The sequence below is a fragment of the Cheilinus undulatus genome, linkage group 6, assembly GCF_018320785.1.
Source record: "Cheilinus undulatus linkage group 6, ASM1832078v1, whole genome shotgun sequence".
Classification (NCBI taxonomy): domain Eukaryota; kingdom Metazoa; phylum Chordata; class Actinopteri; order Labriformes; family Labridae; genus Cheilinus; species Cheilinus undulatus.
The window spans coordinates 34087486-34099630 of NC_054870.1; the positions used below are offsets into that span (position 1 = coordinate 34087486).

General features: G+C 40.1%; 1 protein-coding gene across 1 annotated transcript in view; it reads left to right on the plus strand.

Annotated features, from left to right (window-relative positions):
- The first annotated feature begins 9151 nt into the window (after nucleotides 1-9151).
- The window catches only part of LOC121511176 (cGMP-dependent protein kinase 1), a 165228-nt gene continuing 162234 nt past the window's right edge, over nucleotides 9152-12145 (plus strand). Inside the window, exon 1 of the mRNA XM_041789771.1 lies at nucleotides 9152-9497. Coding sequence (XP_041645705.1) covers nucleotides 9241-9497 — 257 coding nt within the window. The 5' untranslated portion in view covers nucleotides 9152-9240. The remainder of the gene's footprint in view (nucleotides 9498-12145) is intronic.

Below are 12145 nucleotides of genomic sequence, written 5' to 3' on the forward strand. Positions count from 1 at the left end.
ACTTTGACTGCAGTCCCTCAGTGTAGGAGAAGTTGTCATAGGGTGACTGTGCAGCACACTCACATGGAGGACATCATGGCAGTGGTGTACTTGGTTCTCACTCTTAGACTTTTTCACAGCCTGGAGACAAGTTTTATCCAGAGGTGGTAGCAAGCAGTGAGATAAAGCACTAATGAAAAGTACAGGAGAGTTCGGAAAGCACAAAGCCTACCATAAGAGCAGTTTGATTTCAGTGTCAGACATCCTCTGTCCACTCCTAGTGATGATGCTCTCTGACTACTCAGTGGTTTTAAGTGTCTTGATGTCACTTTTTGGTATCAGATCTTGCATCACACCTCACTGGAGCTGACTCTGAACAAAGTACCAGGTACCAGGTATGATCCCTTAAGCCCTCTTCAGATGAAAGATTTGTGATGGAAGTTTTAGAACATCACTGGGGACAATTTCAGCTATCTGAAGTTGCAGCTCAAATTAGACTGTCTAATGATTGTGCCTTTGATTTGGTTCATCCAGATTAGACCTCTGCTATGGGTTGCACCAGCCTAGTTTGAACGTAAGTCCTTACCTACGACGGAGTTTATGCTCTGCCAACATTTAAGGTGATCTACCAGCCGTGATAGTTTCAATGTAGGCTTAAGTTATAACTTAAATCTAACACCTACCCCTTACAGGGTGTAAAGTCCTCCATAGAATATGGCTGTCATGGTGATAGCTCAAAGAGACGGGATAACCCAGAGGGTTACAAGGAGTTGAGGATTTTACCTGCAATTTGGTGTCAGCACTGCGCTCTCCATGAGCGGAGGTAATTTCCGCCATCCACTGTTAAATTATCTCGTGTTATTAGCGATGTCAGTGTTACTGTTTTATACTGGCTTTAGGTTTAGGCTGTAGGCTTCACAGTACTCATATATGCAAAATTCCTTGTCATATTTTTTATTCACAGTAGATGCTGTTTTAGAATTAACGGCAGTTGTCATACGTTATTGTTAGCTGTTAGCATCTGTAGCAAACACGGGGTTAAAAAATCCTTTCAGTGATTGGTTAAAGTGAGAGAAAACTAACCTTTCAAAGCAGACGGAAACGCCCGTTTCCTTGTTTTTCACTAGCTAATCCATCTTGCAAAGCTCCCATCTGAACCGTTTTGGCCTAGTTAGAAAGTGACAGAACCAATCAGCGACGAGGGGCAGTACTTTCAGGGGCGGCGGAGTCGTGACGTACACAGGCAACAGCAATAGGCCGGTGCAAATGGTGGCACCAAGACATTAGCGTGGATGCTGCTAAAGTGCCAGTTTTATCAGGACTTGACATTTCTTCGTTAAAAGAAGAACAAAGAAGAGCAGTGAGTTGTTTTCTTTTCAAAAATGACAAAAGTTGTGCACTTACATGTCTTTAGTCGCCATGTTTCGTGTTATTCCTCGGTAGCTGTGCACGTGCAGCTTGATAGAGGCTACGTCACATGTTTTGTTGCTCTGATTGGCCCGTAGAGATGTGACAGACAAAACGTTCATCCAATCACACTCACGCAGTTTTATCAAAGCCTCTGCCTTTTCCCAAATGTTTCCTATTGAAGTTTTACCAGGTGGATGTGTGACACATCCACCTGGCATGTCAGGTTAAGAGAAAACGTCATATCTGTGACAATATTTTGGTTAGTTTGGAGGTAAATCTCTACTAGTTAAGATCAACCTATATCTCTGTGGTACAACTGAACAATGACACATCTCAAGTTATAACTTAACTAGTTTCAACGTAGGGTTTAGTGTGGACTTTACACTATAACTTAAAGCTTGAGTATGTAACATTCGATGAGAGCATGTAGAATCAACTCTACTCCCCCTACCTTCCTGTTCTTCTCTGTGTTTGAGCTCTGTAGCTCCGCCCCTCTTCTCACATACCTCCTTGCGGTTGTGCATGTCCGTTGAATCGAATACTGATGGTAGCAATGCAGAGTGGAGTGATTTTGCTCTGCTTTTCCACTGAAATCAATTGCCGGATTACAGGCAAGAAAACGCTTCGTCCCAGCATGAACAAATTCTACACAGGACCAAACACCGCTGGTAACTCTGCCATTGTATCAACTTCTCACTGAGCTAAGAGGCGGAAGCACAGCTACTACAGCGACCAATAGGAACGCTCTCTCTGACCTGAGCCGTGATTGGCTGTGAGTGCTATCCTCCTCATTGGCTGGAGCATCGTCCCTTGCTGGTTTTCCTCAAGTGAGAGTGCAGTGAGAGGAAGCATTGCAGAAGTGTGTTATTCTGTTAGCTAGCTTTAATAAAAAGACCCTGACATGTTGTGTTGTTTTTGTGGGCATACGATACTAAAAATAAATCCCTTACTACAGCTTTAAGGCAGAACTTAGGCATAGCTGGTGCAACAGGCTGCTGAGCCTTTTCTCTGTTTTATTTATGAATTGTTTCTATAATGTTTGCAGTGTGGTTATTTCATGAATGTAACAACTAGACTTTATGAAATAAGGTGAATTCTAAGAAATTTAAAACTGGAAACACGTTGCACCGGCAAATTACAGCACTTCCTTTTTAAGATATATGGCGTCTCAGCTGAACGATCTGTGAGGTTGGCCGTCTTTAGTTATTACCCGACCAAAACTATCACACCATTTGAGAGCCACTGCACTAGACGACTCTGACCTGCCAGTGACCTCACAGCGAAGATTCCATGACTTCAGGATTAATGTGAACATGGATAACTATCACTATTCTTTAGTGTTGTAGTACTTGAGAATGGTCCTGGTCTTCAGACCAGTCTCAAGACCACATTTTGTATGTCTTGGTCTTGTCTTGGACTCAGACAGGCTGGACTTGGGACTTTCCATCAAGACAGGTAGAGACCAGCACTGATCTGCTATTCTTCAACTTCATTAATGTGATAATAAGGAGCAGCACTGACTAAAACAACAAATAGCTTCCCCTGCAAAAACTCAGACATCAGTCCATCTTATTTATATTCAGAAATACCTCTGAAAACTTAGATTAGGTCTTCTTCACCTGACAGATCTAGATAACATCTCACTTTCAGATGTTTAAAATATTTCTGGACTTATCAGTGGCTTTAAATACATACAAGGATTTATTTTTTACAAGAAGTTAGTTGAACAAATTTGTTAAGATTTGATATTTTTGCATGTTGTGCTTTGAAAGAGCTGCAGACACCTTGTTTTTAATCTGTCAAATGAATTGAAAAGAAAACTAAAATTAAAGAGAGAAAGCTCTTTACCTGTTCAACCTTATCATAGTTTATTTAAATTGATTTTTTGATCTTGGTCTTGTCTTGGTATCGGCTTGTCTCGGTCTTGACCCTCAAAAGTCTTGGTCTTGTCTTGGTCTCAGTGCACTCTGGTCTCAGGCAAGTCTTGGTCTCGGATGAATACAACACTACTATTCTTGGCTAGCTATCCCTTTACCACAGGCTGTCTTGGCATGTGTTACAGTTTCAGCAAAAATCTTAAAAAAAAAGGGAAAGAATCAGGATGAAATCCTGGCTGGAATTAAGGTAAAGTTGTTTTGATGTTTGTGAGTAGTGAAAGTATGTACTGTATTTTTTAAGAAACGTCTGAAAAAGTTTTTTTTTGCATAATGTGTGACCTTTGCATCTCCATCATTGTTTTAAAAAAGGTGACATTCACGTTATCCTCACCATCTAATTTTGACAGGCTAATGTTGAGAGGAAGCAAGGAAGGAAGTCTCATTACTGTGTTTGCTAAGTCGATTTCCTGAGCTCTGCTTCTATCCATCTCGAGTGATGAATCTGCAGCTCTGGATATGATATCATGTTACAATGTGATACTACATCGATGTGATGTGAAGTCGCTGTATTGATATTGCTGTGAAGTGCAGGATTGGCTCGAAGTTTTTTATGGGACCGAGAGTCTCAGAAATAGATCGCCTCGGGCCTAAAGCATTCTCTCTTGCTCTCTTTCGTCCGCATGATGTCTCTCTCCATCTTTCACCCCCTGGCGCTCATTCCCAGCTCTCCTGGGACGGCAGGCCCAGGCAGGCGGCCAGCTGGTGAGGTCTCACTGGGACAGCAGTGGAGACATCGAGAGGAGAGTCAGATGCGGTATCAAAGACATCAGGGGCTCAAGGGTGGAGAATCTCCAGAGACATAGCAACCCCTGCACTTACAGTAATCCCCTCTAAGGTTTCCATACGGGGCGCTAGCATGATCATGTTTGTGCATCTGGTGGGATTTTAGCTTATGAATGGTTACATAAATCTTTGTGTGTGTGGGTGATAATGATGCGCAAGCATATGTCTGGGTATACCCAAGATACCTCTGAGTTTCTTCTATGTGTGTGCGAGTGTTACAGGAAAACAGTGACTAATGTCTGCCCTCTTCTCTTCCGTAAGTTGATCTGTCCCAGAGGCGAAAGAGAGAGGGCACCAGCTTTTTCTCTGCAAAGATGGCACTTGAAGCCCTCGTTACTGCGCAGATGGATCCAGCGATCGTGAACTCAGCGGCGCCCCGATCATCCACTCTCCCATGCACTCAGTGTGCCTATCTCTGGCTGCCGTAAGGTTAACTCGCTGTCCATTACGGAGCCCACAACATCCAGGGGAGATGACCCGTGTAGTGCTCAGGCTGAAACTGGTAGCGCAGCATTACTCAGTCTGTGTAAACATGGGAATAGAACCAGGAGAGCAACATAGATGCCCCCTTTGAACTGAGTGATGCTGCCTGAGCCATGCGGATGATGTCATGGGTATTGACTGTGGCAGAAACATAAGATCAAACACATTTAATGCAAAACTAATTGATGACATTCTGCATCTTTTTGTCTGAATGCATGAATACCCTTTTCTTGAGCATGCTTTTTAAGGTTGAACATATTCTACATAGATGTGGACGAGGTCTCAGAAGGTGACACCTAATTTACCACCCTCATAATGGCCACAGTGTCTGCTGCATACATAATTAATTGATCACATTGATAACAGCACGACCCCCGGTCCTCACCTCATCTTTGAATGCTGATTGCATTCACTTTGCTGCTTACCATTACTGTAGAGCATGTCAGGAACAACACTGAAGAAGAGGCTATGCTTTATGATGAGAACCACAACAACAATCCACTCCTGATAGCTGAGGCCAGGTGAGAGTTAACACACGCCTTACAACCAGTTATCACATGATACCGTCCTCTGAGATGTATCTGAAGAGCTGCAGGGTTAAGGAGGGAAGGAAAAGTCAATAAAGTATAATAAAACTCTGCAAACACACCTTTACAGCCACACTTTCCAGCAACCAGCATTCATCTCTGACTCTACACACGAGGTGGTTGGAATAATAAGATGTGATAAGCAGACAAGGGTGAGATTTGTTGAACTACCCCAGCAAAGGGAAGATCTGTTTGCACTATTTTTAACTCAGAATGTTAATGAAACATCCCCCCAGTGGCCGAGAGCTCCCTTTTCCCCCCTCAATGAATTCATTGAGTTGAAACGGTTTTAGGCAGCAGAATGAAAAATGGTGCATAGAAATGACTGCCTGTGCTGGCAGACTAATCTTACACAGAGAGGTGATGGTGTATTAGCGCTCCTCTTCAGTCTGTGCCGCATGTTAATGATGAAAGTTGGACTTGTTGCCATAGGATGTAATTACTGATTAGTCCAATCAGTGCACTAGAGATCTGTACTGTAATTACTTTATGTTGGATGAATATGATAACCGCCATAATAACTGCAACATAATCTTCTGCAGCCATGAATCATATAATAAGAAATATTTTACACTCTTTCAAGTTTATTTTACACTTTATTGTTGATTTGTGACTTAATTGTATGGATGACAGTTTGTTTTTTAATCCCTCCCCAATGTGATTAGATGATTTTTGTTTTAGTTGTTAACTGATTGCATGGAAAAATTATTTTGGTCATGGTGGATTAGGTTTGTGCTGAATGAGTTGAACTACTGTTTGTTCTTAAAGTGTGTAATACTTAGCATAATAGCATTTACCAGAGCAAATTAGATAAAAACGAAACATAAATAAAAAGGCCTATCTGAATTACTGTTAAATCACCTGATTATATAAAACTGTTTGCTTTGCTAATCACTAAGAACTATCATTTTATTCATACATAGGGATGGTCCCCAGCATGGAGCCAGCCATCTTGGATTTTTGCATCTTGCATGTTTCTAACGCTCCACAAAAGGGATCAAATAAATTTTTTAAATTTCTTAAAAATTCAACTGGTTGCCACATTTACCACTATGAGTGATCTAGAATCAGACTGATGTTGACAGGGGCGTAGCTAGGGATTTTGGGCCCCCAGAAAGAAGTCAAGACAGGGCCCCCCTTAACTGGCTAGCCAAGCAACAACTGTTGCATCATTTTTACAAATATCTCTGCATTTTAATATATTGTTGAACCATAATTTCCCCATTTATGAGCAATATTTTTACTATGGTTAGATTAAATTTATGCTGATTATTTTGCAGCACTGGACTATACCATCTGGGTGGAGGGAGGAGCAGTGGGTCCCCAGTATTGTATTTTTACTATTTGATTCAAATTTCAGTCTGTTGACTGATCATTGAGTCACGTTTGATTCAGAAACGACACTAATTACTGAGAAAAAATAAATAAAAACACACGTTTCATTGCAGGCTTCTCAGGGCCCCTCCTTACTGTGGGCCCAGGTAATCAGTGCCCTTTTCCCCCCTGTGCTACGCCCCTGGATGTTGATAATATCGCAAAATTTCAAACAAGGACCCTTTAATTTGCATCTTGTTCTTGAGTTGTTGAATTGTTTTGCTGAATTGCATAGAATATAAAGTTTTAAACTGATTTTTTTTTCTAACTTTTCTGTTAATTCTTTAATAAAAACAAACTGAAGTTATTAAATGGAGTATGTGTAGCATGTTTTGGTTATATTATTATTATTATTATTATTATTATTATTATTATTTAATTATTATTATTATTTGTAGTAGTTGTAACTTCCCTTGTTAATCTAGACTGTAAGTATTTTATTTGTTTGTTTTGGATTGTGTATTTCTTTTGTATCTTGTTTGTTTTCTTTAACTGGAGGAGGGTTTCTTGTTAGTTTTTGCCTGTTTGAGTTTCTTTTCTCTCTCTCGTGGTTGGATGATTATTTGTATATACATTTGTTTTTGCTGAATTTCATTGTAGGATTTAGAAAGAGTTAAACCTGATTGAATAACTGACTTGTTTGTTTTTCCTTCTAGACTATAAAAACTGGTCTAAAACTCTTTGAACTTTTTAAAATTATTTTTGTCTCCTTTTTTGTCCACTGGACTGAATTTATTTATCCACTCATTTATTTATTTAGCTGAATTGGATGATATATTTGTTATGAAGTTTGCTTTTGCTAAATTTGGGTTAGAAGGTTGTTGTTTTTTTGTTTTTCCTTTTATTGTTTTGTTTTAAATGATGAACTGGGTTTGATAACTATTCATTTGCTTATTTATTTATCTATATTTTTCAAATTTATTTGCTTAGTTGTATTGAGTAGTTGTTAATTTGGGGTTTTATGCCTATTTGAACGGTTTTCTGCTTTTGGATTTGTGTTTTCCATGATTTTTTTGGCAGAATTTTATTGCAGGATGTATTTCTTGGTCGAATTTGACTAAAAAGCTGGATTTCATCTTCTTTTTTTTCTGAATGGATAAGTAGCAGCTTTGATGATCCTTTTGATAACAAATAGATAAATGTTTGATATGGATAATTTTTTTTTGGCTGATTTGAATCAGATAACTCAGTTTTGAATACTTTTTTTCTTTGTTATGTTGAAATGCTGAATTGTATTTCTTCTGTGGATTCGTGTTTTTCTATAGTTTTTTTGCTTATTTTGTGGCAGGATGTGTTTATAAGTTGAATTTGACTGCAAAACAGATTTTTTTTTATATATGAATGATTATCTCCTCTGTTTAATTACAAATTGGATAAATGTTTGATTTTCTTTCTTGCTGATTTAAGAAGGATTACTTACTTTTTGCATACTGTTTCTCTTTCTCTGCTATATCTGATCAGGGGAACTTATGCTAGTTTTCATTACTTGATTTGTTTATTTATTTAAGGATCTTTTTTTCTAAAACTGCGATTACTCTCAGAATTTGTGTTGTTAATCGCAATTTATTTCATCATTTTAAAAAAAATCCTGTTTTAAAATTTCATTATTTAGCATTTAAAACTGCTTTTTGTCATTTTGGGTACTCTACTTGCTAAACTAATGTTCAAGGCTCATTGAAGATTATAACATGAATTCAGACAGAAAAAGGAATTTGTCATGGATCTCAAAGGAAATAAGGGAACAGTTTAAAGTTAGACTGAACTTTCTGTGAAGGTTTTTTAGTGAAATGAGACTTTAAGGAGAAGTGGTGGACTTATTTCACATCACTGTGACTGCTGGGAGATGCTGATACTGCTTCACCAGTGTGGGTTGAAAGGGACAGTTAAATATGTATGATGTGTCCTGATTTAAAACTCTATATATTCATTTATATTTATAAAACTGGACTGTAAGACTTTCACTGATCATTTTGTATAATAACTCTAAGAATATGCAAATGAACTTGAGAAGTGAACAGAGTAAAGCTGATGTGCATCCTGAGGAATAAATCATGGCTCACAAAGGCCATTAGCCTTATAGGGAGATTACTTTCACTTCACTGATGCCTGCTCTCTTCATGTATAAACTGTGACCACAGCCAGCACACTGTCCTGTGGGGTTAGTGCTGCTACGGGACAATTGATTTTTCGCCATAGGTCGTGGAGGTGATGTGGGTTTAGTGGCTCAAACGCAGCAGATAGATGATAAACAAATATTTGACAGCAGCAGCAGCAAGAGCAGCTCTGAGCTTCCTCCTCCATGCTGTGTTTGCAGTGTGAGAGGCGGTGAACTACAGGAGTTGTCTCGGCTCTCTCAGTGCCCAGCCCGCGTCCACGAAGAGGAAGAGCTACTGTAATTGGTTTCTCAATGAAGGATCATCATCTGCTCCCCGGAGGTTTGCTGGACTGTAGCGTAGCGCCGCTCTCTCAGCCGTCCGCTCCCCGGCGTTAAACACCGCTTTGCTCCTTTCTTCCTCCTGAAATAATCAAGTGAAGGCAGTGAAGGGGATACTCGGAGCATCATCATCCTGCGCGCATTCACAGAGTGGGGAGGATCTGTGCCCCTTTTCCACAACCTGTGCGAGTGCTGGGAGTTATTTTTCACGCGCGTTTGCGGGAGAATCAAAGTTGAACGCATTTTTGCCGACATGAGTGACCTGGAGGACGACTTTGCTAAGATCCTGCTGCTAAAGGAGGAGAGGATACGGGACCTGGAGAGGCGCCTGGCGGACCGGGAAGACGAGATTCAAGAACTGAAGAGGAAATTACACAAATGTCAGTCTGTTCTGCCCAGCGCTCAACTTATCGGACCCAGGACCCGCAGGGCGCAGGGCATCTCCGCGGAGCCGCAGACGCACCAGGACCTGTCACGGCAGACGTTTAGGAAATATGCCAAGTCGGACTGGTAAGAGCGCTACTTTATCATGCCCCGTACTCTAAAACCCACCCAACACTCTGCTTTCCCCTGCACCAGCAGAATAAATGCTTTTCCACGCACAGATACTCGCTTCTTAGGACGCGTAAACTCCTAATGTGCTTGGAAACGAGCGTACATGTGTTTAAAGTTACTCCACACTCATGTTCAAGCAGCACTTCCGCGTCCTGCCTCCACAAAGCCTCCCTTTTCTGTCTCTTTTCTCCTCTTTTGTTTTGTTTTTTTTTTTTTTTCTAAATGGGAGACGGAGACGTTCCTGCCATGAATGGAGGAGCACTTTCATTCTTGGAAGGGGCGATGACGCAGCTCCACGGCGAGCTTCAGAAAGAGGCTCCTAATTGATCAGATCCATCATGGAGGTCCCACGAGACGCAGATGAGAGGAAGTGCGATGCATTATTGGCTTTTAGTAGCTGGACGCTCAGGACCCAGAAGTGCATGTCTGAGGATATTTAATACTCCATTAGAAAACGCTTTGTTTGACCATATGCTTCTTTCATCACCTTTAGGTGCTCCTTTTAGCCTTGCAAGGTGCTACTTCTGAGATTTAAAGTTAGATATGAGCTTGGGTCAATAAGTTAATTTTATATTTACTCTTTTAAAGTCCAAAAAGCCTTATACTACCTTAAAAAGCGGCACTACCTCTCCATCTTTATTTTTGTTTTTAAATCAACATCACACTTGGATCCACTTCTTAAAGCTCCTGTGAGGAACTTTCTGTTTTTGTCAATTTTGGCGCCCCCTGTGGACAAAGTGGTACCTCTTTTTCTCTTTAACATTGTCCTACACTCTCACAATAACTGACTAAAACATATCCCTCTTTCTTTTGATTGCGGATATTTGCTTTGGAAAAAGGCAAATTAAGGTCAGCCTGCTGATCTTATGCCTACCCCATGGCAGCAAACACAGGCTACAAAACTAGCATGAAATATATGGTCAGTCTTGTTTGCTTCTTTATGTCATATTAAAGGGATACTTCAACATTTTGGCAAATTCGCCCATTGCCATAATTCCTATAGTCTTAGTAATAGGTTTGTTTCCTTTAGTTGTCGGTGCAAGCTGTTTCTAGATCTGGGGGGACCGTTAAACCAGCTGCACCACTAACGCTAACGCTATGTTAGCAGATGGAATTTTTGCTTTCCCTCATCAAAATCATCAAATACACAATCCAACAACTCCAAAATGCTCTCATGGACAAGTTGTGACCTGTACATTCACCACGCTAAAATAACGCACTGAAATAATCATGGAACATTACGAGATGGAGATGTTTTAAAATTAAATGCGAAGCCGGAACTACACACCAGACATGCCTGCTGCACTGTGTTACTCCGCCCAGTGGTTTACTCAAGAAATAGTTCCGAGTATTTGCTTCATGTGTCGTCATGTTACATGATTATATGTTATTATTTCATAGCATGGTGAATCTGCAGGTCCCAACTTGTCCACAAGAGCGTTTTGGAGTTGTTGGATTGTGTATTTGATGATTTTGATGAGAGAAAGTAAAATTCAGTCTGCTAACATAGCGTTAGCGGTGCAGCTGGTTTAACGGTCCCCCCAGATCTAGAAACAGCTTGCACCAACAACTAAAGGAAACAAACCTATTACTAAGACTACAGGAATTATGGCAATGGGCGAGTTTGCCAAAATGTTGAAGTATCCCTTTAAGTCCATTAGGGTTTATTCTACCCTAAAAGCTGCTCTTTTTCTGCCCTTTTCCTCTGTTTCCGTAATCAAAATCACACTGTGATTAACTAATTAAAGCTTCTGTGAGAAATTTTCAGTTGGTGTTGATTTTGGCGCCCCCTGTGGACAAAGTGGTACCTCTTTTCTACTTTAATCTTGTCCCATACTCTCATAAGTATCTAATCTTTTCAAAAGGTAAATTAAAGTCAGCCTACGGTTAATCACTCATCTGACGCCTACCCCATGGCAGCAAACAGTTGCAGCTGATCATGTTCGCTTCTGTATGTCATATGAAGTCCATTAAGCTTTATCATACCCTAAAAGTGCATCTTTTTCCATCTTTATCTTTTTTTCTCTGTTTCTATTATCAAAATCAAACTTGCTTTAACTACTTAAAGTTCCTGTGAGGAACTTTCAGTTTGTGTTGATTTTGGCACCCCCTGTGGACAAAGTGTTACCTCTTTTCCCTTTTAACCTATACCTATACTCTCTTCAGCAGTGTTTACAGATAAATATCATATCCTCCTTTCTTTTAATTATGGTTAGTTGCTTAAATTAAAGTAAACTTTCAGTTAATTGCTCATCTGATGCCTATCCAGCAGCAAACACAGGCATTAAAACTTACATAAAATATATTGTGTTGTTGCTGATGATCTTTTTTTCCTCTATTGGTCATATAAAGCCCAGTAAGCTTTATTCTACCCTCTTTCCAGCTTTATCTCTTTTGGGTGTTTCTATTATCAAAACACTTTGATCAACTGCTTAAAGCTCCTGTGTGGAACTTTCAGTTAATGTCAACTTTGGCGCCCCCTGTGGACAGACTGTTACCTCTTTTCCCCTTTAATCTAGTCCTATACTCTCATAAGTAGTGTTTACAAACAAAAACATAGCCTGCTTCTATTCATTTGTGAATATCTGCTTAAAGCCAGTCTG